This window comes from Pan troglodytes, chromosome 14 (genome assembly GCF_028858775.2).
Source record: "Pan troglodytes isolate AG18354 chromosome 14, NHGRI_mPanTro3-v2.0_pri, whole genome shotgun sequence".
NCBI classification, from domain to species: domain Eukaryota; kingdom Metazoa; phylum Chordata; class Mammalia; order Primates; family Hominidae; genus Pan; species Pan troglodytes.
The window spans coordinates 24,098,247-24,125,894 of record NC_072412.2 but is presented as its reverse complement, the minus strand read 5'-3'; the positions used below and the strand labels follow the sequence as shown (position 1 = coordinate 24,125,894).

The 27,648-nt window shown below is 41.1% G+C and overlaps 1 protein-coding gene across 5 annotated transcripts in view; it reads left to right on the top strand.

The window, feature by feature from the left end:
* Positions 1 to 23,961, top strand: part of LOC112205242 (phosphatidylinositol 3,4,5-trisphosphate 3-phosphatase TPTE2-like) — a 37,264-nt gene extending 13,303 nt beyond the window's left edge. The window contains exons 4-8 of one of the 5 annotated variants that reach the window (XR_010150393.1): positions 1,341 to 1,433; positions 4,701 to 4,792; positions 13,483 to 13,572; positions 14,387 to 18,941; positions 21,857 to 23,961. Coding sequence is in view for 2 of the 5 variants with exons in the window: in XM_063791993.1 (XP_063648063.1) it covers positions 1,341 to 1,433; positions 2,841 to 2,911; positions 4,420 to 4,459 (204 nt within the window). In the remaining 3 variants the exon portion in view is untranslated. Of the gene's footprint in view, positions 1 to 1,340; positions 1,434 to 2,840; positions 2,912 to 4,419; positions 4,460 to 4,700; positions 4,880 to 13,482; positions 13,573 to 14,386 lie in introns of those variants that run through there. The other 4 variants (XR_010150394.1, XR_010150395.1, XM_063791993.1 and 1 more) reach the window with 4 other exon arrangements.
* Positions 23,962 to 27,648: the final 3,687 nt, after the last annotated feature.

Sequence of the window (27,648 nt, the reverse complement as noted above, 5' to 3'; positions counted from 1 at the left end):
CAAAAGGGGCCAACTGAGTCTGCACCTCCTTTTGTGTTTTCCACAGGGCCTAGCATAGACCTTTCTTATTGTGGGTGCCTTTATTTATATGAGAGTGAGTCAAAGAAATAGTATCTTGAGCTATCTTTGGTCACTCCGTCCAGCAGCCTGCATTGGTCAAGTTCAAAGATCCCATTGACGAACACAAGAGTTCTGATAAAACATGATGAGCAGGGGGACCCCACTCTCCCTCTCCCTTGGGAGGGGCATGCAGGCCCAACCCCCAAGTGTTACAGACCCCCGTTGTTATTTTTTAAATTTAGAAAATAAAAAACCATGATGAGTTACGCATTGCTTTTTGAATGTCAATGCTAGCTTTAAAATTGAGCTTCTTAATATATTCTCAAAAAAGGCCGTAACACATTAACATCAAATGACACACATTAAATTATAATATTTAATTGATTAAAGTCTAATAGAAAATTCAATACTTTTGAAAAGTGCCTCATGACCAGGCATAGTGGCTCATGCCTGTAATCCCAGCACTTTGGGAGACCAGGGCGGGTGGATCACGAGGTCAAGAGATCGAGAGCATCCTGGCCAACATGGTGAAACCCCATCTCTACTAAAAATACAAAAATTAGTTGTGCGTGGTGGCACGTGCCTGTAGTCCCAGCTACTTGGGAGGCGGAGGCTGGAGAATCAATTGAACCCGGGAGGCGGAAGTTGTAGTGAGCCGAGATCATGCCACTGCACTCCAGCCTGGTGACAGAGTGAGACTCTGTCTCAAAAAAAAAAAAAAAGAAAAGAAAAGTGGTTCATGATAACGCTCAAACATGTTGGCCTTTAAAAGACATAAACAACAGGCCAGGTGCAGTGGCTCATGCCTGTAATCCAGCACTTTGGGAGGCCCAGGCAGGCAGATCACTTGAAGCCAGGAGTTTGAGACCAGCCTGGCTAATATAGTGAAACCCCATCTCTACTAAAAATTCAAAAATTAGCTGGGTATGATGGCATGTGCCTATAGTCCCAGCTACTCAGGAGGCTGAGGCACAAGAATCACTTGAACCTGGGAGGCAGAGGTTGCCGTGAGCCAAGATCACGCCACTGCACTCCAGCCTGGGTGACAGTGAGACTCTGTCTCAAAAAACAAAAAACAAATGAAAACACACACACACACACACACACACACAAAATAGTATTGCAACTAGAAAAGATTATTAATAATTATTTATGCATGTAGTGATTGGGCTGTGAGACCAAAAGTACTTGATTAATATAGGAAGTCATGATAAGTGAAAAGGACTTTTTATTATCGTTATTTAGGTTTATAGTTCTCAATTCCATGTGTTCATTCACAGATACTGCATGACGTTGAAACAGCCGGCATATTAATTAATGTATATGACGGTCCACCTCTGTATGATGATGTGAAAGTGCAATTTTTCTCTTTGGTGAGTAATCACAAAATAGCCTCTGCCATTGTTCTTGTCTGGTCTAATGATTTTATTTAAGATTTGCTTTACTACAATTCCCAACAAGGGAGGGGGAGGGGGAGGAAAACAATAAATCAGATCTATAACAAATTTTTTAAAAGAAAATATGTAATTTGAATAATTTTTGTTCATTTGTTTTTTTCTAAATTGTAAATTTTCTAAATTTTTCTAAATTTACATGTATTCTCAAATACAAAAAATACAAAATAAACACAAAAAAAGTAAAAGCGAAGGTGCTAAAAAAAAAAACCCAAAGGTACGTTTTACTGCATAGCAATGATTTCATTTTGTTTTGCATCTTTTTTAAAAAATTAAGAATTGAGACAGGGTCTCACTCTGTCACCTAGGCTGGAGTGCAGTGGCGTGATCATAGCTAACTGTAGCTTCAACCTCCTGGGCTCAAGCAGTCCTCCCACCTCAGCCTCCTGAGTAGCTGGGAGCACTGAATGGAAAGAGAGTTAGGTTTGCGTGACTCAGTTGGGTGAAACACAGAGAAGGTAGCACAATACAACACATGAAATAACCAAAGCAGTTTTTTATTAATTCCAGAGAGAAGAGGGCAGCACACTTTGCAGGGGCAACTGGAAGAGGGAGCCATCCAGGAGACCTGTGCTCGACTGATGGGTGGGAGCAATAGCGAGAGAGAGGGAGGGACCTGAGAGTGGAAACCTTTACTGGGATGTAAGGTGCTACCTGAGCAGGTTTCCTGCGGGGAGGTCTAATTTGGTTTAACGCAAGCAGCCATGAGTCTCTGCTGTGACTGAGAGGTGGTCACTAATATATCCACGTGGTCCCTGCAGAGTATGGGGGTCTGTGGGGTGAGTCAAGTAGGTTATATCTAGCTGTCCCATAATGAAGGGGTCACCAGGAGAAGATTGTATAAGGCAGATATCGGGATCAGTCACATGGAGAAACTGGGAGGAGGTGAACTGGAAACTGCTGAGGGTGACTGAACCCCGCTTCTGATATCGGAAAGTCCAATTTATATTTAAAAGGGATGCTGAGACAACAAAAAAATTATAAGAATTCACTACAATCTAGTTGGGTATATATAGGCATAGGTCCTTAGTAGAGTCTGTTTGGCACTATCTAAACCAGATTCAAATAGCAGCATTTAAATTAAATACCTATCATGGAAAAAATACTATTCCTTGAAAATTTTGATAGAAACAGCAAGAGAATGCAATAGCATTTTCTTAAAGCTTCCTCCTTTGTGTCTTCAGTGTATTGTTATAGATTGCAGAGTGCCACATATTTAATGGTTATAATTGTTTGATAAATATAAAAAGGAATAAAGGATGGAACTGGAATTTCTTTGGAATGATTAGTTCTTGGTATCAGTTTTACTTTGAAATTTTTTTTTAGAACCTTCCTAAGTACTGTGACAATTGTTCATTTTTCTTCTGGTTCAACACATCTTTTAATCAAAATAACAGGTATGAATATAATACAAACCCATAGAAACAGCCTAATCTTCAATGTCTATATACAAGGCATAATGGCAAGTCTTTTGCTGGTTGTCATAAACTTAATTTATAGAAAGAAAAAATCCTTGAGCCACCATTGTTCATTGCCTTACTCCTCTTACTCTGGTTATTTTAAAAATACCTTTGTTCTTGAGACCCACTTTTGCAGTATCCTCAAGGTCCATGCCATAGAACTGTGTTATGAGTTCAAAAGTATTATAATCAGATCTTAAGTGTGGTAGTAAATTCCTCTTGGAGAAGTTCAATATGAGTCTGCTCAGCACCTTCAGTATGTCAGGTCCCTGTCAGTAGGTGCTGATTTACCAATGACGAACCACCACCAAATTTTGTGCTAAAGTAAGGCAAGACCTAGGGAGGCTTCAGCTAGCTGAAAAGCTGACGGACACACTTGAATCTGGGAGAAGTTACAAGACACAGTATTAAGGAATACAGCTAAGAAATATCATTAAGTAATAGTCTATTTAAATAGCCATTCAAATGTGGCTTTCTAATAACTGAATTGGGAAACCTTTCTGAAAAATTATTAATTGGGTTTGGAGATTATTGTTCCAAAAAAACCTTCTACCATATTTGGAAACTCATTTCTCAGTCTAGAAGTTCTCCACTATAAGTAGCATTTGTTTTGTGCTGGTGAAAAATTGGGATTTTTTTTTGTATCAACCATACTCTTCAATACAAAAGGACAAAATATTTTTTAAATGATTTAGGTCAGAGTTGAAGAAGTGGCTATGATTATATGTGGCATGAATTGATAGTTATTGTTACATCCAGTCCTAATCTTTTCTTCAAATGTGAACTGGATCGAATAACTCCTTAAGGTCCAGCAAGGCAACAGGAAATTAAACCTCTGTTCTACACACTTGCAATGCAAAACATTTAATGGATTTTGATAGAGTGAACTTTGGATTTGACAGAAATTTTTACAAGTTTTTTTTTTTTTGGATGCATACAAACAATAAGCTTTTTCTTCTAACATGAGCAAAGTCCCTCAAAAAGTGAGACCTGGGTGTAGCTTCATTTGATGCTGCTCCTCAAAAGTGGTTCTTGCTAAAGGATACAGTCTTTTTCCTTTAAAACACTATGTTCATTTTGGAGAAGTGATAAGCTAGATCACTTTTATTCTTACTTTTATATAAATTTCTAAAGATTTCTGTAACATTTACATTTACATACTACTTGGTAAAGCTGTTTTTGTTAGTTATAAGATTGTTGTTTAGCCAAAAATGCTAACTTGTATCATTTAGAACACTAGGCATAAATGGGTTAACCAATTTATGCCTAGTGTTCCATTATTGGAACGCTCAGCATGTGGGAGTTATGTCCTACTGCTCAAGGTCATTTCCAAGGTCTGATTGTAAAAATTCAAAAAATTGCAACCTCACACATAAATTAAAAGAGATATAGTATTTTATTCCTGGGTTTTCATTCATGTCTATCCTGACTGATTTCTGTCACAGAGAGAAATTTAGATATTTTATTAAACTTGGATGTCATTAATTCCATATAAAGCAATGCTAAGACAGTCAGCATGTGTTACTGATGTGTTGCTGAAGATTAAAGTATTTTTAAGTCTCACAAAAAAGGTGGAAGGAGCCAACTGAGACACAAAAAAGGGGCTGAGGTTCTATTCATGGTGAGTTTCTTTTTTTGTTTCTTCCAGCTCTAACGTGGGTACCCAACTGCGCGGCTTTTCGGTGAGCCCCAATATAAAATGTAATAATTTTTTTTCTATTCTTAGGCTTTATCTACCAAGAAATGAATTGGATAATCCACATCAACAAAAAGCATGGAAAATTTATCCACCAGAATTTGCCGTGGAGATAATTTTTGGTAAGAAATGACTTCCAATGACGTTGTAGCTGGATCCGATTAAGTATAGCTCCCCCTTCCCCTTCTGGGAAAGAATTATGTTCTTTTGAACCCGGCCACATATTCATATATCCTAAATCTTCCTTGATGATATATTTATATATGTTTATATATGTTCTTCATAAATCTACTAAATATATATAGATAAAATGTCAGTGTTTTTTTTTCTTTTTTGAAGGCACATACTTCACAATTTCCATCTTGTATTTACATAAATTTGGAACACAGTATGCAGGAACATCAGACATCGTTTTGAAGAACTTTGAAATAGAACTTTCATAGCAAAAACTTGAGATATTTAAAAATTGTAATTCCCCAACCCCCACTTACTTACATATTTTTGGTCAAGTATTTATTCCCTGCTTTGGTTCACATTTGTAATTTCAGATTTATTAGAAAGCTAATTTATATTTTTTCTTCCACTTCATTTACAAACTGTCTGTTAACAGACAGGCAACAAAGACTAAGTTTTAAATCCAGAAGAGAGAAGTGTTTCACACAAGCAGTCCGCCAACTCCCAACACACAGTCTCTCATTCCGAGCACTAAATAGGTAGCTTACTTGACAAGCTTCCTTTAATCACACACAGACATGGGGGTTGGGGTAAGAAGATTGTGGTAAATATGAAGGATAAGTAGTCTTTGGTAACTTCTGCTTTTGTTTAAAATTGTAAGTGAAGTCAAAAGAAATATTTGTCCTTAGAGTAATCTAGGTGTATTATTTTGAAATTCACTACTCCTGCTCACAATTCACCTAAGCTTGGGAGGACTCTGAAGGGAGGTTATCTTTGCGTTATAAACACTGGTTAGCCTTACGTCTACAGGAAATCATTATTATTTCCTCCTTGGTGCTGGGTGCTACTTTTTTCTTTTAACAAATTTTTTATTTGTATTTTTTATTTCTTGAGACAGCATCTCACTCTGGTTGTCGAGACTGGAGTGCAGTGGTGTGATCTTGGTTCACTGCAGCCTCAACCTCCCAGGCTCAGGTGATTCTCCCACCTCAGCCTCCCGAGTAGCTGGGACTATAGGCGCATGCCAGCACACCCGGCTAATTTTTTGTATTTTTAGTAGACACGAGGTTTTGCTGTTGTTGCCCAGGCTGAGCTCAAATTCCTGAACTCAAGCAATCTGCCTGCCTCAGCCTCCCAAAGTGCTGGTATTAAGGCATGAGCCACCACGCCCAGTCCGTGGGTGTTACTTTATTCAAAATACCTTTATTGCCGCTGTATCTTCAGGCCATGGTTGTCCTTGAAAACGTTCTATCTTGGCCTTATTGAAATTATTCTTATTTGAATGATTTTCCTTTTATTGGCAAGGCCCTCAACAATCTAGACCAAGATGAGTTCATCAGGAAACGAAAGGTAGCAACTAATAAGACAAGTGTCACTGCTAAAACACGGTATACTCATTCCTGAAAAACCTGGCACTCTACAGAAAGGACTAAAAAAAGAAGCAGTCCATGAAAATACAGAGTTTGAGAGTCCAGGGTAAACCTGTCCGGCATAGCAAATTTCTAACCAACACACTAACCGCTGGGACCACCCACATCAGCCGCTTAATGTCAAGAGTTTGCCATAGAGCTTTTTAATTTTTGAGTGGAAATAGAAAAATACTTGCTATAAGGGCTGTGGGTACCAGAATGGCACAGATGAGAGTAGAGCCCTGAGCCATGGTGGGCACGGAAGGCAGCAACCTGTCAGGAGCCAAGAGCCCCACTAGGCTGGTGAGCCGCCTCGCTGCAGGTGATTTTTTCTCCTCTAAATAGTCCAAAAAAGGTTCCAACTGCCCGTGCAGCAGCCCAGCTAAGGCCTTTTTCCTTTACTCCCCCTGACCTGGCTCCCCCTTTGAGGAAAAGATCATAGAACATGCTTTCAGATTCCTTTCATGTTACTATTATGCCCTGCCATTCATATGACAGAAACGTGTAGGCACAACACAGGTTACACTGTTTCTTTTAAAATTCACACAGCCATAATCTACAGAGGGCAGATTATGTCCTGGGTTTAGGTGAATAGGGAGGAAAATACTTAGCTGGCTCAGTGAAGATTAAGATCTGTCTTTTTCAATACTAGAAATACAGGAAGGAAGGAAATCCCCTTTTTTATTTTAAGAATGTCCCTTTTTGAAATAAGGAGATTACCATGAAGGTTTCTCTTCCCCAGACCTCCAAGACCCACCAAAATTTCTGTAAATTATGAGTTGTCACACTATTCTGCTTTTGCTTATTCAAAGAAAACTCATTTACGGCCTCTTTGGATATTGCTTTCTTAGAATGCAAAATGAATGATTCTTTGAATAACTCAAGAAACTTAGATCAGAATGATACTCATGTCTTAAAATTTTAGCTTTAATTTTAAATATAGGGGGTATGTGTGCAAGTTTGTTACATCAGTATATTGCACCCCGGTAGTGAGCATAGTACCCAATAGGTAGTTTTTCAACCCGCACCCCTCTCCCTCCATCCCCCTCTAGTAGTCCACAGTGTCTATTGTTCCCATCCTTATGTTCAAGGATACCTGTTTTTTAGCTCTCGTAAGTGAGAACATGTGGTATTTGGTTTTCTGTTCCTGCATTAATTTGCTTAGGATAATGGCCTCCAGCTCCATCTATATTGCTGCAAAAGACATGATTTTGCTCATTTTTATGGCTGCATAGAATTCCATCGTGTATATGTACCGCATTTTCTTTATCCGATCCACCACTGATGGGCACCTAGGTTGATTCCATATCTTTACTATTGTGAATAGCACAGCAATGAACATATCAGTGTGTGAGTCTTTTGGTAGAATGGTCTTTTTTCCATTGGGTATATATCCAATAATGGGATTACTGGGTCGAATGGTAGCTCGTTTTAAGTTCTTTGAGAAATCTCCAGACTGCTTTCCACAGTGGCTGAACTAATTTACACTCCCACCAACAATGTATAAACGTTCCCTTTTCTCTGCAGCCTTGCCAGCATCTGTTGTTTTTGACTTTTTATTAATCTCCATTCTGACTAGTGTGAGAGGGTGTCTCACTGTGGTTTTGATTTGCACTTCTCTGACAATCCGTGATGTGAAGCATTTTTTCAGATGCTCATTGGTCACTTGTATGTCTTCTTTTGAGAAGTATGTGTCATGTTCTTTCCACATTTTTAATGGGGTTATTTGGTTTCTGCGTGTGGATTTGTGTAAGTTCCTTATAGATTCTGGATATTAGACCTTTGTTGAATGCATAGTTTGCAAATGTTTCCTCCTGTTCTGTGGGTTATCTGTTTGCTCTGTCGATCATTTCTCTTGCTGTGCCAAAGCACTTTAGTTTTATTAGATCTGGCTTGTCAGTCTTTGTTGTTATTGCAATTGCTTTTGGGGACTTAGTTAAAAATTCTTTCCCAACCAGGCGCGGTGGCTCACACTTGTAATCCCAGCACTTTGAGAGGCTGAGGCGGGTGGATCACGAGGTCAGGAGATCGAGACCATCCTGGCTAACAGGGCGAAACCCTGTCTCTACTAAAAATACAAAAAATTAGCCGGGCGTGGTAGTGGCACCTGTAGTCCCAGCTACTCAGGAGGCTGAGGCAGGAGAATGGTGTGAATCCAGGAGGTGGAGCTTGCAGTGAGCTGAGATCACCCCAGTACACTCCAACCGGGGAGACAGAGTGAGACTCCATCTCAAAAAAAAAAAAAAAAAAAAAAATCTTTCTCAAGGCCAATGTCAAGAAGGGTATTTCTGAGGTTTTCTTCTAGGATTTTTATCACTTGCGGTCTTACATTTAAATCTTTAATCTATCTCCAGTTAATTATTGTATATGATGAAAGGTATGAGTCGAGTATCATTATTCTGCATATTGCTAGCCAGTTACCCCAACACCATTTATTGAATAGGGAGTCCTTCCCCTATTGCTTGTTTTTGTCAGCCTTGCAATATCAGATGGTTGTAAGTGTAAGGCTTTATTCTGGGTTTTCTATTCTGTTCCATTGGTCTATATGTCTGCTTTTGTGCCAGTACCATGCTGTTTTGGATACTATAGCCTTATAGTTTGAAGCCTCTGGCTTTGCCCTTTTGCTTAGATTTGCTTAGGCTATTGAGGCCCTCTTTTGGTTTCATATGAATTTTAGAATACTTTTTTCTAATTCTGTGAAGAATGACATTTGTAGTTTGATAGAAATAGCACTGAACCTGTCAATTGCTTTGGGCAGTATGGCCATTTGAATGATACTGATTCTTCCAATCCATGAGCATGGAATGTTTTTCCATTTAATTGTGTTATCTCTGATTTCCTTCTGCAGTGTTTTGTAGTTCTTGTAGGGATCTTTCACATCCTTTGTTAGCTGTATTCCTAGTTATTTCATTTTCTTTGTCGCTACCATAAATGGGATTCTGTTCTTGATTTAACTCTCAGCCTGGACATTATTGGTGTATAGAAATGATGTTGATTTTTATACATTGGTTTCTTATCCTGAAACTTTGCTAAAGTTGTTTATCAGTTCTAGTAGCCTTTTGGCAGAGTCTTTGGTTTTCTGGGTATAGAATCATATCATCAGCAAAGAGAGGTAGTTTGACTCCTTCTTTTCCTATTTGGATGCCTATTCTTTCTTTCTCCTGTCTGAGTTCTCTAGGTATGACTTCCAGTGCTATGTTGAATAGGGGTGGTGAGACTGGGCATCATTGTCTTCCTCCATTTCTCATGGGGATTGTTTCCAACTTTTGCCCATTCAGTAGGTTGGTGGCTGTGAATTTGTCATAGATGGCTCTTATTATTTTGAGGTATGTTCCCTTGATGCCTAGTCTGTTGAGGTTTTTAATGTGAAGGGATGTTGGATTTTATCAAAATCTGTTTCTGCGTCTATTGATATGATGATATGGTTTTTGCTTTCAGTTCTGTTTATGTGGTGAATCACATTTATTGATTTGTGTATGTTGAACCAGCCTTGCATCCCTGGACTGAAGCCTTCTTGATTGTGGTGTATTAACTTACTGATGCACTGCTGGATTCTGTTTCCTAGTATTTGGTTAAGAATTTTTGTGTCTATGTTAATCAGAGTAATTGGCCTGAAGTTTTCTTTTTGTGTGTTTCTCTGCCAGATTTTGGTATTAGGCTGATGCTGGCTTCATAGACTGAGTTAGGGAGGAGCCCCTCATCCTCAGTTCTTTGGAATAGTTTCAACAGAACTAGTACCAGTTCTTTGTACATCTGGTAGAATTCAGCTGTTGCTTCATCTGGTCCAGGGCTTTTCCTTGTTGGTAGATTTTATATTAATGATTTGATTTTGGAACTCGATATTTGTCTATTTAAGGTTTCAATCTCTTTGTAATTCAATCTTGGGAGATTGTATGTTTCCAGGAATTTATCCATTTCCTCTAGACTATCTAATTTGTGTGCATAGAGTTGTTTGTAGTATTCTCTGAAGATCTTTTGTATTTCTGTGGGATTGTTTGTAATGTCATCTTTGTCATTTATGCTTGTACTTATTTGCCTCTTCTCTTTTTTTCTTTGTTTAGCTATCAGGCTATCCATCTTGTTTATTTTTTGAAAAACTAATTATTGGTTTCATTGATCTTTTGTGTGGATTTTTGCATCTAGTCTAAAAAAACAGCACTTCAAAAAGCACTTCATTCAGTGCTTCTTTAATTTTAGTTATTTCTCTTCTGCCAGCTTTGGAGTTAGTTTATTCTTTTTTCTAGTTCCCTTAAGTGCAAAGTAGGAATGTTAATTTGAGATATTTCTAACTTCTTGATGAAGGCATTTTAGTGCTATAAACTTTCCTCTTAACACTGCTTTAGCTGCATCCCAGAGATTCTGGTATGTTGTGTCCCTATTTTCATTAATTGCAAAGATTTTTTTATTTCTGCCTTAATTTAGATTTTCACCCAGGAGTTATTCAGGAGCAAATTATATAATTTCCATGTATTTATGTAGTTTTGAGAGATCTTCTTGATACTGATTTCTATTTTTGTCTCACTGTGGTCAGAGTGTGTGCTTGGTATGATTTCAAACTTTTTGAATTTATTGAGGCTTGCTTTGTGGCCAAGCATGTGGCTGATCTTAGAATATGTTCTGTGTGCACATGAGAATGTATCTTCTGTGTTTGTTGGACAAAGTGTTCTGTAGATGTCTATCAGGTCCAATTGGTCAACTGTCAAGTGCAAGTACAGAGTTTGTTAGTTTTCTGCCTCAATGATCCGTCTATTGCTGTCAGTGGGTTGTTGAAGTCTCCTGCTGTTATTGTGTGTCTAAATCTTTTTGTAGGCCAAGAAAAACTTGTTTTATGAATTTGGGTGCTCCAATGTTGGGTGTGTACATATTTAGGCTAAGTCTTCTGGTTGGATTGTGCCCTTTATCATTCTATAAGGAATGCCCTTCTTTGTCCTTAATTTTTATTAGTTAAAAATATGTTTTATTTGGCCAGGTGCAGTGGCTCATGCCTGTAATCCCAGCACTTTGGGAGGCCGAGGCGGGTGGATCATGAGGTCAGGAGTTCAAGGCCAGCCTGACCAACATGGTGAAATGCTGTCTGTACTAAAAATACAAAAATTAGCCAGGTGTGGTAGTGCAACCCTGTAATCCCACTTACTTGGGAGGCTGAGGCAGGAGAATTTCTTGAACCCAGGAGGCAGAGGTTGCAGTGAGCTGAGACTGCGCCACTGCACTCCAGACTGGACAAGAGAGTGAGACTCCATATTTAAAAAAAAAAAATCAACCACTTAGAATAGTACACACATTAAGTAGATCCTACATCTAGAATGGGTTAAGCAACCATTTATAAGCATCTTTATGAGAAATGATCACCTCTGGGTTTTTCTGGTAATATTTGAAATAAACATGGAACCAAACTGTATTTCCCTCAACACATAACTGTCCAAATTGAATGTGCAAGTAGAGGTTTATGTAAAAGCCCTGACAGAACTGTACTCAGTCTTTTGAATTAGGTGCATAAGGCTACTGACCACTCTCTATTTTACCAAGGGAAAGAGCAGTGACTTCTCTATTTCAGTACAATTATGGGCAGAAATAACATGATGCAAAATAGAGGTTCTTCCAAACAATTTAAGATACAGGGTATAAGAGAAGACAGAAAAGCAAAATTCCTAAGAAATCAGAATGACTTCACGCTGGTCTTGTACTACAAGAAACCCTGAAATGAACTGTAGTCCTCAAACACCTGTGCTTGGCTCAGGCCCTCCAAGACACTTCAGTATGCTTCCAACTGGCTCATCATCAAATTCCTGCTATATTCGTAGGCCAAAAAGAGTGCTCCATTGTCAGGGAATGCTCGAATCATAGTAGGTTTCAGTCCAGAATATAAGGCCATTATTCCTAGAAGACAAAAGGGCAATCGAAGACTGCAACAATCCCTCCTTTGGGGACACCCACGCAGCTGCATAGCACAGGTATATTTACACATGCAAATCCAGGCAAGAGTGCTAAAAACCAACAAGTCATGGATGGATGCGTTCCCAGCTTTCCCTAAATAGACCAACAGAAACAAGAACAAGTATCAGGTCTCCTGGCGAAACTGACTGATGCTCAGGTAACATACCCCAATTCCATGCTTGGTTAACTCTTAGTATATGGATGGGGCAGAGTTGAGGCCTGAGACAGCCAGACAGAGGCAACCATGGAGACAGATGGCCACAGCTTTGCAGCTTCACCTGGGCAGTGGCAAGAGCACCAACCTTGAGGTTGGAGACTGGTTTATAGTATTAGTACTGCCCAGGGTGGTTATGAAGATTGAATTAGATAAGGGAGGTATAAGTACTTTGTAAAACTTCACGTTATACGTATTTAAGGGAGGATTATTACGAGTAATAGACAAGGTATCTGTGCTCTATTTGGGACACAAAGTTTCTGTGTTACTGTTCTCTTTCCTTTTACAATCAAAACAGAGAAGTTCATATCTCAGATTTTAAGATGTATAGTAGATGCTGGAAAAACAGGTGTTTACTCACCTTCATTTTTCACAACATTTATAAAGGTTCTGATAAATCCTGCCTGTTTTCCAGACATGGAAAGAACTTGAATTCTTTATTTGATACAATCCACTGGATATACCGCAAGCCAGAGGCAAATCCCGCCAACTCCCTCCACCACTTAACATCAAAGGGACAGGGCCTAGAGAAAAAAAAATAGCAAATGGTATTTTATCTCAAGAACAGCTGATGTGACATTCCCAGAGTTCAATGTAGTAATGGCTGCAGGTAGTTGAAAATAAAAATGCTAATGCTGCAGAAGAGTTCTTTGTGGAAACTGTCAAAGCTGTTGTTCCCAGGCGCTAAGAACACAAGGTTTTGTTTGGTAGCCCAGGTCTACTCCTGGGTCTTGCCAAGTACAAGAAGCTCTAGTGAGGGTTGTATTTCATTTGGTCACTGAGGTGTCGAGGGCTGGCCCACACGAACCAGCAGGCCTCCAGCTGAGTGGCAACCCCTTACGGTGGGGGGAAGACAGGCCAAACGCAATCTACATCTTTTTTCAACTTTCTCACTCTTAAGTATTTTAATAGCCCCGATTCTTCCTTTACCATTAAAAGCCAAAATTGTTTTTATTAAACATAGCAGATAAGTCTGGGAGCTTGTCTAACCCCAGAATAGATTCAACATGCTGAGGGAGATGGTAAGAATAGGTAAATACATTTGCATTAAGTGGAGTGTGATGGTGTTTGCTCCCTGCAGGTATGGTTTCTGTGGATTCTCTGCTCTTTGTGCTCTCCTCCCCACATTGATGGCTCCATCTGGCACAGGGAAGCTTCTGGATATCAGAAGGTAACATGTTGGCAGGCAGTTGATAGCACCCCACCCTCCAGGCTTGATAATTTCCTTAGGACAGGGACTGAAGCAGTACATCCCAAACTTTCTTACTGGAATAAAGTTTGCTAATTTTTCTGTCTTCTTGGGCAATCGTATCCAGTCCCAAGCCTTTTAAAAAAACAAGCTATACCCATCCTGGTGGAATTCCTGCCTATAAAAGGGGACACCTTCAGACCTCCAGGCACCTCCAGAAAACACTGCTGTGCGCAAGGAACAAAATTCAGTTGTGTGGGACCTGCAGCTGCAATCGGGTTTCAAACTCCTATTGCTGATGATCAAGTTAAAATATGAATGTGCTGGATTAAATGCTTTATTCAGCTTATCTGCATCTAGGTTATCTAAATTACACACCCACTTAAAACATTCTGTCACCTCTTCTCTTGGAGTACTTAATTATTTTAATGTAATTCAGATCTCATTTTATCCTAGCCCAGCAGTACCTGGGAGAGAATGACCCTGAATTAATCATAGTAAAATCATATTAAATTATATTCCACTAATTCAAAATCGGAGATAATTTGGCAATTAAAGGGAGAAGTGTGTCATTCCTCTCCTGGAAGAAATGAACAGTAATGATGGGATCACAGAGATCGTACATACAAGGGCCCAATACACACATGCCCACCAGCAAACGGCTTACATACCAGGCTCCCAACCATACTGTTACAATTTCTATCTTTCAAACTAACTGTAAATTACAAATGTGGTACCCAAATACCTGTATGCGCATAAATAGGAAAAGGTAAACTCTTTTTTTTTTTTTTTTTAGGTGGATTCTCACTCTGTCACCCAGGCTGGAGTGTACTGGCACAATCTTCGCTCACTTCAACCTCTGCCTTCTGGGTTTGAGCAAGTCTCCTGCCTCAGCCTCCCGAGTAACTGGGATTACAGGCGTGTACCACCACATCTGGCTAATTTTTATATTTTTAGTAGAGACGAGGTTTCACCATATTGGCCAGGCTGGTCTTGAACTCCTGACCTCAAGTGATCCACTTGCCTCGGCCTTCCAAAGTGCTGAGATTACAGGCTTGAGCAACCTTGCCCAGCCAAAAGTAAACTCTTTAATTCTATCACAATATGTTCTAGATCTTTGACAGACTGAAAGACATAAAATGTCAAAAGGTGAGACTCTCTCATGTGGCTAAACACCCTCCTACTGCAGAGACAGAACTGAGCCCAAGAGCATTCACGTGCTGGTGAGAGGTGGCCAGGGGCAGGCAGATGGTTGCACCATTCTCAGGGTCAGCATCTTCCCCAGTGTGGCACGGGGGAGGGGAGGGGGCACGGGGCCTGGGAGGCTGTAGCCTAAAGGCATGCAGTGGGCGAGAGACTACTGGGCAGGCCCCTGCCAGCCTTCAGTTCCCTGAGCATCTGGTGCCAGGACGCTCCTTGTGGGCTCTGCCCTGGGAGAAGTGCCCTTGCCCAGTGCTCCTTATCAGTGTCTGTGACGCTCTGTCTCCAGTCCTCCTCATTAGCATACCTTGGCCGACCTTTGGCTCATGGAAATACACTTTGCTCTTCTCTGAACAATTTCTTTTTCACAGCTGAGCAAATGACTGATGAGGTGACCACACTCATGACCATACTCACCTGTTGGTGGTGGGTGGGGGTGGACTGGATGAGGACAGCATTGGGCAACACTCCTTCTGGCCTCCCCACTGCAGGGAGCCGCAATTACTATGAGAGTCCTGTGGGACGCCAGGGTAGTCCAGGGTTTCCCTTTGGGCAATCAGCATTCCAACCTCTCCTCCTACTTCTGGCCTCTGGAGAACTAAATTACCACCATGCACTTCCCATTCCGCCTGTGCCTCAGCCCGAGGGTCCTGCTCTTCCTGCATGTTCAAGCTGATCTTTCTAGGGAGTAGCCTGCACTGTGCCAGCACTACCCCCTTGTCACAGGCAGCACCTCCCTGTGCCGGGGGAGCCTCAGTCTGCCCTTGGGCTCAGGCCCCTAGGCTCAAGTTAGCTGACATTCCCAGGAAATCCTACAACTTCTCCTTTCCTTTCATGGCTCTGAGACACAGTCCATTATCAGTCTCATTGTAAAAGACACTTCTAAAGAGTGTCCTCCTTTCTTTCCCAACACTAGCAGGGACAGTAAGTGGTGTTTCCTGGGAGATGCTGCGGTGTTAGTTTTGCACTACAAGGGCTCTGAAGACTGCCAGGCTTGAAGTGAAGAACCACGTCACCTGCCTATCCCAGCCAGGTGACAGTGGACAAGGGGCTTCACCTCTTAGCTGTTTTCCAGCTGTACTGGGCACATTCCTCCTCTCACCCTGACTCACAAGGTGTTAGCAGTAATGGACACTCCTCTATCTTCTGCCACACTCTGAACAATACTTCACTTCCATCAAATGGATTCATCCCAAAGGTAACACCCATCGCTTCTGGAGGGAGAAAGGTAATGTTTTCATACCACTTTCATTTGATCTCATTTAGAAGGTACTTGAGGAATAGAGAAGACTGGGTTTTCTCTGGGATTATACGTAGGCATTTCTTAATGACTGGGACATGTTCTGAAAAATGTGTCATTACACAATTTCATCATTGTGCTATCATAGAACACACACACACGACCCTAGATGGCATAGCCTACTCCACACCTAGGCTGTACGGTATGGCCTGTTGCTGAAGTCTACACACCTGTACAGCATGTTACTGTACTGGATACTGTAGGCAACTGTAACACAGTGGTATTTGTGTATCTAAATGTATATAAACACAGAAAAGGTACAGTAAAAGATGGTATAATCTCATGGGACCACCATCAGATAAACCATCCATCACCAACAGAAACATGGTTATGAGACACAGGACTGTACCTGCAGCCGCCACCATGAGGTCAATGGCAGCCTGGATAGTGGAACCCACTCTTCTGCTGGTCTCATGGAAGGCAGCTCTCTGGAGCTTATGACAGGCACCACATATCCCTCGGGGGAGGCAAGAGTTCACCATTAGTCCAAGTCTGCAGCCTCCCATTGTCTAGGCCTGCAGCCAAATTACTGAACCTAAACTTCTGGGAGCCATGAACTGGGCTCTACGTTGTTCCAAAGGAAATGGGTTCAAGGTATCAGTGCAGCTTAGCAATTGTCCCCTAAAAAGCTCACAGATCAAAAATCTCCACTGTGTATCAATGCTATAGCCACCAGCAGCACTTCAAGTGACCTTTCTGAAAACTGAAAAAATGAACACCAAATAAGTAAGCCAACCACAGATGTACTAACCCACATCAGGCTTGCTTTTTTAGAGGCCTGTGCTGAGCCATCAACTGAACAGGCTCAGTTCTAAATTCAGACAGCAGCCTGTGCTGGGTGCCTAAGGGGATGTCTTTGAGATACAGTTGGTCTGGAAAGAGGCATCCAGGCAGCCAAGGGTGGGAGCTGCACCCCGGGATCACAAACACCTTGGGGAATGCCTGCTCTACCTGCAGTGTGGCCCCTTTGCCTCTACAGCTGGGAGTCTTCATCTGTACAAGGTGAATAATAAAAATATTATAAAACAAAGGCAGTCACAAATAGCCACATTGGTGTTGGGATGATCAAACCCAACACCATGCCATGGGAGCTACAGAGTCCGGCAGAGTCAAAGGAATGAGACAAGACAATAGTACATAAAGTGGGTCCAGGGCGCTCAGGGCTGTGAAGGCCCTGAGCTCTGGGAGCCCACACTATTTATTGGTGATTAAACAAACAAGCAGGGGGTGAGGATGTGCTGGTCAAAAGGAAGCGGTCGCATCAAGTGTTTAATTTATAGCTGTGTCGGTTTAGCATTTTCTTTGAAGCATATGGAACATGTTCTGCTACTCGAGATAATGTTGAATATGTCCTTCTAACTCAAGATATAATCAATTTATGATCCTGGGAGAGCAAGAAGCAAGGAGCCAGCAAGTCTGGACACATTCCAGAGGCCACGAGGGGTTTTATGTGTGAGTCCTGGATTCCATCCAAGCCATGAGGGGTTTTATGCCCTGGGTTTAGGTTGTAGTGCAGCGGGGCAGCCTTCCACCCTTAAGCACAGAGGCTGGTGTTGCACAGGCCACAAGAGGTTTTAAACTCTGGACCCAGGACATGTTCCAAAACTCTTTATATTATGTCAGATAGCAAGTGTTGCCTCAGCTTTTCTCCCAACAATTGGACTGATGGGATGCTCCACTGTGCACAAGCATCATGGGTTCTTAAAACAAGGCCCTGCACAAGCACCAAATATGTTCCTGTCACCACAGTCCACTAGCCCTTCAACTATGATCGTGCACAGGAGTCGCCTGGGGGCCTTGCTAAATAAAAATGCAGCTTCTGATTCAATAGTCTCAAACAGGACCAGAGATTCTGCCTGTCTTGATGAGTTCTCGAGTGAGGCAGACAATGCCAGTCCACAGACTCACACTTTGAGATACAGCACCTGGGCCATTGTGTTCTAATGTGCTTGATAACCTGGAGCACCTATTAAATATCCAAGTTGTCAGGACTTTCTTCTGGAAATCTTGATTCAGTATGTTTTGTTTGGAGCCTTAGATGTTTGGGAAAACTAGAATTTCTTTCTTTCCCTTTAGACAAAAGTCAACTACCACTGAGGCATGGGCTTAATAAATGTTGACTAAAATATCCAACTCAACAACAAATCCTGTATAATTTTCAAACTATGTCAGTAACTTGCCAGGTCCAACCTGCAGACCCTGGCCACATGATGGATGAAGTAATGCACTCAGACACAGGTATCCCATGAAAGAGCAGGCTAGGGGACCGGCAGCTCCCAGACACCAAGGAGGGTGCTGTAAAGAGTCAGCAGCCGTGGCCCTGACAGGCTGGGGCTCCAGGCATTTATTCAGTACAGATTTAATGACAAAGGTCTCAAGTAAATACGACTAGAGGGTAATTAACATTGCTGACCTCCTGAGTAGAGAGCAGTCATGCACCTGCAAATGATCAAAGGTCTTAGGACCACATGAGTAAACAAGCTATTTAGATAAAATCCTCTACATTCCTATGTATCTATGCCCTAAGCTTTTAAGAGAGTTCAGCTGCCTTCAGCCAAATCTTCTACTGAAGCTACGCAAACCTCCCAGCCTTCCAAGAAGTTTTGTGTCTATTTCCTACAACTTAATTTTTATAATTTCTCCCACAACCCTGACAGATCCCCTACAAAAGACCATGTTTCTTCTCAGCTTGCTCAGTCCAGCTGAGCCAGCTTTCCACTGGACTCCTGAATGTGAGAAGGACACAGGCTCCCAGGACTATCCAGAAGCATCCCTCATCACCATAAAGCTCTAAAACACTGGCTGGGTGCAGAGGCTCACACCCGTAATCCCAACACATTCAGAGGCTGAGGTGAGAGGATCACTTGAGGCCAGGAACTCAAGACCAGCCTAGGCAGCATAGCAAGACCCCATCTCTACAAAAAGTATACCCCAAAATTAGCTGGGTGTGGTGGCACATGCCTGTAGTCTCAATTAATTGGGAGGCTGAGGTGGGACTATCCCTTGAGCCCAGGAGTTTGAGGCTGCAGTGAGGTATGATCGCACCACCACACTCCAGCCTGGGAGACAGATTGAGACCATCTCTAAAACAACAACAACAGGCCAGGTGCAGTGGTTCATGCCTGTAATCCCAGCAATTTGGGAGGCTGAGGCGGGTGGATCACCTGAGGTCAGGAGTTCAAGAACAGCCTGGGCAACCTGGTAAAATCCTGTCTCTACTAAAAATACAAAAAAATTAGCAGGGCATGGTGGCAGGCACCTATAATCCCAGCTACTCGGGAGGCTGAGGGAGGAGAATTGCTTGCACCCAGGAGGCGGAGATTGCAGTGAGGTGAGATCACATCATTGCACTCCAGTCTGGGCAACAAGAGCAAAACTTTGTCTCAAAAAACTAAAAAATATAAAAAATACAACAAAAAAGAGACACAGAAAACTGAAATATTTTGTTTCATTTTATTATTGATGGTTAGTTGATTAAAGTAATTCTGCTTCCACTTACTTTATTTTTGAAGACACTAATTGCTACACTGAATGAAACCTTAATGAAGTTTCATTATAAGTATCTATTATCATTTGATTATTTTCTACATAGAAGCATGCAAAAAGTTTAAAATTCAGTTTCATTTGATTTAGCCTTGACTGTAATGAAGGACTCTATGAAGAGGGGACACAGTGCTTATGGGCTGGAGTCCCAGCAACTGCTTGGTGGCAGAGTCCCAGTCGTTCCCCAGTTCAAGCTGTGGGCAGATAGATGGGTACTGTCCTTCAGTTCTTCTTACCCATTCACTTGCTTTCTTTAGTGCCTCAAAAGTCAAGGGAATATTCCTAGATTAAAAAAATAAATGTTTCAGATTTCAGAATATAATAACATGAAATGTAATGTGGTACTAAACCTATCACGTTATATCAGACAAAATGATTATGCTAAAAATTAAGATATTTAATAAAAGCAGTTTTCCTTGACATCTTACGGAAGTTCTTCTACCCGTCTGACCTTGAGCTTATGCACTGCATTGTCAAGTGTCCTGTGCCCACCACTTCCTGGCTTCCACGTGCCTCCAGGCATCCCTGCTGCCTACAGCACAGCTCACGTTCCAGCCTCTCTACAGTTGTTTATGGTTGTCCCCTTTCCACGCTTCTCAGTCTAAATCCTATCCATTCTTCACGCACAAACTCAAGTACTATTTCACAAATGAGGCTTCTGTTTCTCTCTCCTTCCCACTGTACTGACTTGATTAGGTACCTTCAGAATATCTGAGAGTACCCCATGAAACTGGCATACATTCAGTTGTGTCACGTAAACCAGGAACAACTTGGTAGAATAAGCATATCAAGTCAAGTCTGTGTCCACTAAATGGTGTCAAATATTTGAGACTGTTGAATATTCAAGTCTATTCAACACTCAGAAAAATTCTGAGGTTGTTCCTTAATATTAATTAGCTACTTCCTCATTTGTTCTGTCATCTGCTAGAACTTGTTAGTGAACAAGTGGCAACATACACCAAAGTTCTTCAGAAAATTCTATGGGGAAACAATATTTTGAAAATTCTCTCCCTGTTCCTGAATTTTCCTTGTGAACTGGGAAAGGGCCGTCAGTATAGCATGGTGGTTAAGAGCTGGGTTTGAGTCCTGACTCTGCAATGACATGATATTGGCCATGTGATACTGTGTGGCTTTCATTCAACACTGGGAATCTCAGTTTCCTCAATTATGAGAATAACGAGTTCCTATGGGTTTGTGGTGGAAATCAACAAAGCTTACAAATTTAACATGCTTACTAGTCCCTAGTGCACAGTAGGCACTCAATAAATGTTCGCTGAATGTCATGATAGAATGAACATACTAAATAAGAAGCATGCCCAAAGTGGTTAAAAGACCAATGTTTCCCAGTAAATATTCATCTACTGATAGTTACTAACTGCTGAAAACAACAAAACTGGCTTTGAATATTTTCACTGATTGAGCTGGCCTCCTTTAGTCCAGTGGCCTCTACACTTTTTGGTTCACATTCCACTAGCAAGAAAATCTGGTGCCTACACCCCCATGTAATGTGCTCTTGCATCAATGTTACGTACATCCTGAAATAGAAAATATAGAACAAAGTTTCAAATATGCAATAAACAGGAAATAAAAAATATTTAATTACATGTGTGCACTAAGGAAAAAAAGTCAATCCATTATGCATCAGGAAAAACAACATTTAAATAAGTTATTTGTATCTATAATTTTCATCCTTAAAAAGTCTTAAGGTAGTTTGTGATAATCTTTCTCAAATTTCTAAAACTTCTATAAATAACAGTTTCTAGTTACATAAACATTTTAAAAATCAACTGTTTTTAAAGGATATGGCTACGAATGCACCATAATTGATTAACCCTAGAGGTTATTTCTCAATTTTCATTATTGTAAACAACGCTGTGATGACTATCCTCATGTACACATCTTTCTGCACTTGTTCAATTATTTTCTTAGTAGTGGAAAGGGGGAGGTTCAATGGTTATTCATTATTTATTTTAATTCATAATTTTTAAAAATTTTGGGTTTTTTTAATAGATATGGGGTCTTGCTATGTTGACCAGGGTGGTCTTGAACTCCTGGCCTCAAGTGTCTTCCACCTCAGCCTCCCAAAGTGCTGGTTTACAGGCATGAGCCACCATGCCCAGCTTACAATTTTATTTAGTTTTTAATAAATAGTAAATTCACATTGTAGAATATCTAAAAAATAAAATAATGACATGTTAACTTCTTCCCCACTGTTGTCCCCAGTTCCTTTCTGCAGAGGCACCTGCTGTCACTTGCTCCTCGCGAATCCTGCTAGAGCTACACTATGTGTAGACATATGGCAGCGTGTTCCTCAGCCTCTTCCGTGCTGGCTTGTCCACTGAATTTATCTTGGCGATTGTTCCTCGTGATTACATATAGAGCTGCCTCATTATCTACAGTAGCTGGGATGCACATTTCACATGTTTATGTACACTGACTTCCAAAAGGTTGCACTTACAGTATGTGAGTTTCTAAAAAGGAGAGACCATGTTGGCAGTTCTCCACACAGAATACAAACTGAGAAGGGAGAGCAGGCACGAATTACTCATCTGTCCACAGAGATGGTGAGACAGCTTAGTGTGAGAAGCCATATAAGGGAAGTATATACAATTCTACCTGAATTGGAAGTAAACAGGGACATTGCATTTCTGGTATTCAGCTGGAGTTGAACACGCTTCACAGATGAGGCTCACTATGGCCAAGTCCCAGTGCTGAGGTCCAGGGAGGGGCAGGCTGAGTCAGCCCATCAATTCGTCAACAGAGGGAACAGGAGAGGACAGGGGCAGGCCAGCCTGGAACCTAGAGCCTTTGGATTTCTATTTTTACTTCTTACAATGAGGTGGTTTAAAAAAAGAGGAGGGGGCCAGGCGCGGTGGTTCATGCCTGTATTCCCGGCCCTTTGGGAGGCCAAGTCAGGCGGATGACATGAGGTCAGGAGTTTAAGACCAGCCTGGCAAAAATCCTGTCTCTACTAAAAGTACAAAAATTAGCCAGGCGTGGTGGCAGGCACCTATAATCCCAGCCACTCAGGAGGCTGAGGCAGGAGAATTGCTTGAACTCAGGAGGTGGAAGTTGCAGTGAGCTGAGATCGCACCACTGCACTCCAGCCTGGGCAACAGAGTGAGACTCCATCTGAAAAAAAAAAAAGAAGAAGAGGTTAGACTTAACTGTTTCCAAGATTTCATCCAGTTGTGAAATCCTGTTATCTGAACTGCCAGGCCTACAAGTTCAATTCAAAAGATGGAATGTAGCTTCCTGCAGTCTTTAAATGAACAAAACAAACAGCACAAGCCACACTGCGAAGATGAGTCTGCACTACATATCTTTCTTTTTGCCCCCAGGAACCTGGCTTACCAGTATATCACCCCGGCGTTGACACACTGGTGAGTGACGACAGTGCACTTTTTGCAAATCCTGTGCACTATGACTTTTTTCCTTCAAGAATAGATTTGACTGGTCTGAAATTCTATTTTCATATTTGGCTGTGCTCTAGTAATATCCTGCCTCACGGGACATGTGGAATTGTCCTGCGGTTCAGGGAACAGGGAGAGGACAGGGCTGGTCCTCCTCTGCCTCTGGGGCCCAGCCTCCCAACCGGCCAAGTCACAGTCTCTCCTGATGAGCTTCCAGTAGCTCACTCTCTCCTGCTGCTAATCTCTGCTTCCTCTTCTAACCATGACCCTGTTGTTCCCTGAATGCGCGATGTTTTATCGTACTGTAGTTTATGACATTTGGAAATACCTGAGGATTTAATGAAAAGGAAAACTTTCCGCCATTTTCCTTAATGTCAGTTTGTAGCTTTTTCTTCTGCTGCCGAGGTAAGTACTTCACTTTCAAACAGAAGATACAATTTGCAAAGATTCCCATCATCCTGTAGGAAACAAAGTTTTTAAGGACCCTCTCTTAAGTCAATATGACAGTGAATTTAGAATTGTTATACATACAAACTGTGGAAAAATTAGGCATTACCTTAAGAAACATTGTAATCATGTTGTAAATTGAACACATTGTAAAAATTGAATATCATAGCTTGCAACATGTGTGTTGGTTTAAGAATGATTTCTAGCTTTTGTGGCTGATATTACAACACCCAAAATCCCTTTGTACAGGCTTATAATATACATCTTAATAAAAACATGACAGATTTTAGTTACAGATTGAGTGTGTGACTCAAGAACATAGAAGCATTTATTTCTAAATTAAAAATTAACATTATGTGATAGTGAAACATGGGTTTTTGTATATAATTCTATGCATTCAAAAAGACTCATTATGTGGGTTTCTGTTAAGACATTCTGGAGAAAAACCGAACAATTGGTAATAAAAATATACAACTATGTTTAAATGGAATATGTATATGTGTATATACACATATATATTCTGCATTTGGGTGTTTTTGGGAGGGAGACGGAGTCTCACTCTGACACCCAGGCTGGAGTACAGTGGTGTGATCTCAGCTCGTTGCAACCTCCGCCTCCCGGTTCAAGTGATTCTCCTGCCTCAGCCTCCAGCGTAGCTGGGATTACAGGCGCCCACCACCATGCCTGGCTAATTTTTTTCTATTTTTACTAGAAATGGGTTTATGTCATGTTGCCCAGGCTGGTATTTGTCCGTTTTTAGAAACAAGGAGTCACGTCTAACAGGCTCCCTCAAAGAAAGCTGCCCTTTGGAGACAGCGGTTCCCGAGTCCCGTGTCGGTTTGGGGGTCGCTCTTCCGGGTCCCTTGTCAGTTTGGGTTTGGGGATCGCGGGTCCGGGTTCAGTGTTAGTTTGGGGATCGCGGTTCTGCGTGCTTTATCAGTTTGGCGAAAACTCGCACTCGGAGAGCGCAGCGTTCCTAGCAGGGACCGTCACCAGAAGGCGCCCAGAATTGGGTCCCTCCAGGTGGGGAGCGGGACCGGCCTCAGGCGGGGTTTGTATTTTCAGCCTGAGGGGGTTCAGGGCTTTGTTTCAGTTTCATGTTTCAGGAGGGATTTGGCCAATGAGGATAAATCCAAAGCTCGGCTTTGGGAGAGGTGGGTGGATGGTGCTGTCCTTTAACTGAGAAATGCAAGGGATTCGCAAGGGCGGGAAAGAAGAAAATTTCGGGAAAGTTCGTGGAAACAGGAGAGTGAGATAATAAATTTACTTTAAGACTTCCTGAGTTTGAAATTCGTGACAGTGTTTGTAACTAGTTAGAAATATATTTTTGTAACTAGTTAGAAATACATTTATCTGCCATTCAAGAGAGGCGGGGGCTGGAGATACAGATCTGAGATTCACTGAAATGGGAATAAAGCAATGGGGAAGATTCAGATTTGTAGGGTAATGAATAAAATGAGAATAGAAAGGATAGAGTAGAGAATACAGTGGAAAAGGTATGGCTTTGAATCCTGACTCCACAATTTATTACCAAGGGGATTGGGGACACCGTAATTTACCAAGTTTCATCATTACAACCTGCTCTATAGTGTTGTCTAAGAAACAACAAGAGATTTTGGGGGAGGAGAGAGACTCTGGTTTCCAGAGTCACCACATTATAATGCTCAAAATGTCCAATCTTCAACAAAAAATTATGAGGCATGCAAAAAAAGAAAAAAAGAAACATGAAAAAATGGCCAAATCAAAGGAAAAAGTAAATGAACAGAAACTGTCCCTGAGCCGAGGAAGCACAGATATAGGAATTACAAGACAAATACTTTAAATGACCTGTCTTAAACATGAACAAAAAGTGAAAAGAAACATAGAAAAAGATCGGAAGGAAACAACCAGGAGAACAAGGTCTCAAAAACAAATAGAGAATATGCAAAAGAATATACAAATGGTCAACAAACATGAAAAAAGCTCAACATCACTAATCATCAGAGAAGTGCAAATCAAAACTGCAATGAGATACCATCAGAACAGTTATTATTAAAAAGTCAAGGAACAACATATGCTGGCAAGGGTGCAGAGAAAAGGAAATGCTTATACACTGTTGGTGGGGATGTAAATTAGCTCAACCACTGTGGAAAGCAGTTTGGAGATTTCTCAAAGAGCTGAAAACAGAACTGCCATTCGACCCAGCTATACCATTACTGGGTACACATCCAAAAGAAAAGAACTCATTCTACCAAAAAGACACATACACTAGTATGTTCATCACAGCACTATTCACAATAGCAAAGACACGGAATCAACTCAGGTGCCCATCAACAATGGATTGGATAAAGAAAATGTGGTACATATGCACCATGGGATACTATGAAGCCATAAAAAGAATGAAATCATGTCCTTTGCAGCAACATGGATGCAACTGGAGGCCATTGTTCTAAGCGAATTAATAAAGGAACAGAAAAACCAAATACTGCATGTTCAAATTTGTAAATGGGAGCTAAACTCTGGGTACTCATGGACCATAAAGATGGCAACAATAGACACTGGGGACTACTAGACAGGGAGGGAGGGAAAAGGGCAAGGGTTGAAAAACTATTGGTACAATGCTCAGTATCTGGGTGAGGGGATCAATCATACCCCAAACCTCAGCAACACAAATTATACCTAGGTAACAAACCTGCACATGTACCCTCTGAATCTAAAATAAAAGTTGAAATTATTTAAAAAATAAAGATAATTAATAGATAGAAATTATAAAAGGAACCAAACAGAAATTATGGAACTGAAAAGAACTAAAAAAATTGTATAGTTAAAAAGTACAATAGGATGAAGCATGATGGCTCATGCCTGTAAACCTACCATCTTGGGAGGCCAAGGCGGGAGGATCACTTGAGGCTAAGAGTTTGCCTTGGCAACATAGCGAGACCCCATCTTTACAACAAAATTAAAAAATTAACTGGGCATGGTGGTGCATGTCTGTGGCTGTAGCTACTCAGGAGGCTAAGGCAGGAGGATCACTTGAGCCCAAGAGTTCACAGCTGTAGTGAGCTATGATTGCACTCCTGCACTCTAGCCTGGGTAACAGAGCAACACCTTGTCTCATAAAAAAAAAAAAAAAAAAAATTCACAAGTGACGCTCAACAGATTTGAGCAGGTTAAAGAAGGAATGAGCAAACTTGAAAACAATTGAAATTATTAAGTCTAAGGAACAGAAAGTAAAAGAATGAAGAACAAAGTCCAAAAGATTTGTGGACGCCATCAAGTGTGCCAGCATATTCATAATGGGAGTCCCAGAAAGAAATAAGAGGGTAAAAAGGGCAGGAAGAGTGACTGAAGAAACAGTGGCCCCAAAGTCCCAATTTGATAAAAGACATAATGTAACACTTCTAATAAGCTCAATGAACTTCAAGTATGATAAACTCAAAGAGTTCACAATAGCATTATATTAATAATCAAACTGTTGAAAGCCAAAGACAGAGAAGCTTAAAAGCAGCTTGAGAGAAATTATCACTACAAAGGACCTTCCATAAGATTAACAGCCAATTTATTACCATGGAGGCCAGAAGGCAGTGGGATGATATAAAGTGCTGAAAGAAAACAAACAAACTGGCAACCATGAATTCTGTATCTGTCAAAACTATCCTGTAGAAATGACGGAGATGACAGGCGCAGTAACTCATTCCTGTAATCCCAACACTTTGGGAAGCTGAGGCAGGTGGATTGCTTGAGCTCAGGAGTTCAAGAACAGCCTAGGCAACATGGCAAAACCCCATCTCTACAGAAAACAAAAATTAGCTGGATGTGGTGGCACATGCCTGTGGTCCCAGCTTCCTGGGAGGCTGAGGCAGGAGGAACACTTGAGCCCTGGAGGTTGAGGCTACAGTGAGTTGTGATTATGCCACTGCCCTCCAGCCCAGGTGATAGAGTCACCCCATCTAAAAAAAATGTGTAATAAAAACCTACAGAATGCTTGAAAAACCATCAAACTACTATGTAATTGTTGCTATTTTTAAAGAAAGAAAAAATACAGGTGTGAAAACTATTATGGTATTGCTCTGCAGTTATTACATCAAAGATTCAAGCTAGAAATCCTTTACAGTCTATTCAACATCATTGGTCAGGCATTCTAGAATATAGTGGATGTGATAATCCCTTTGTTGT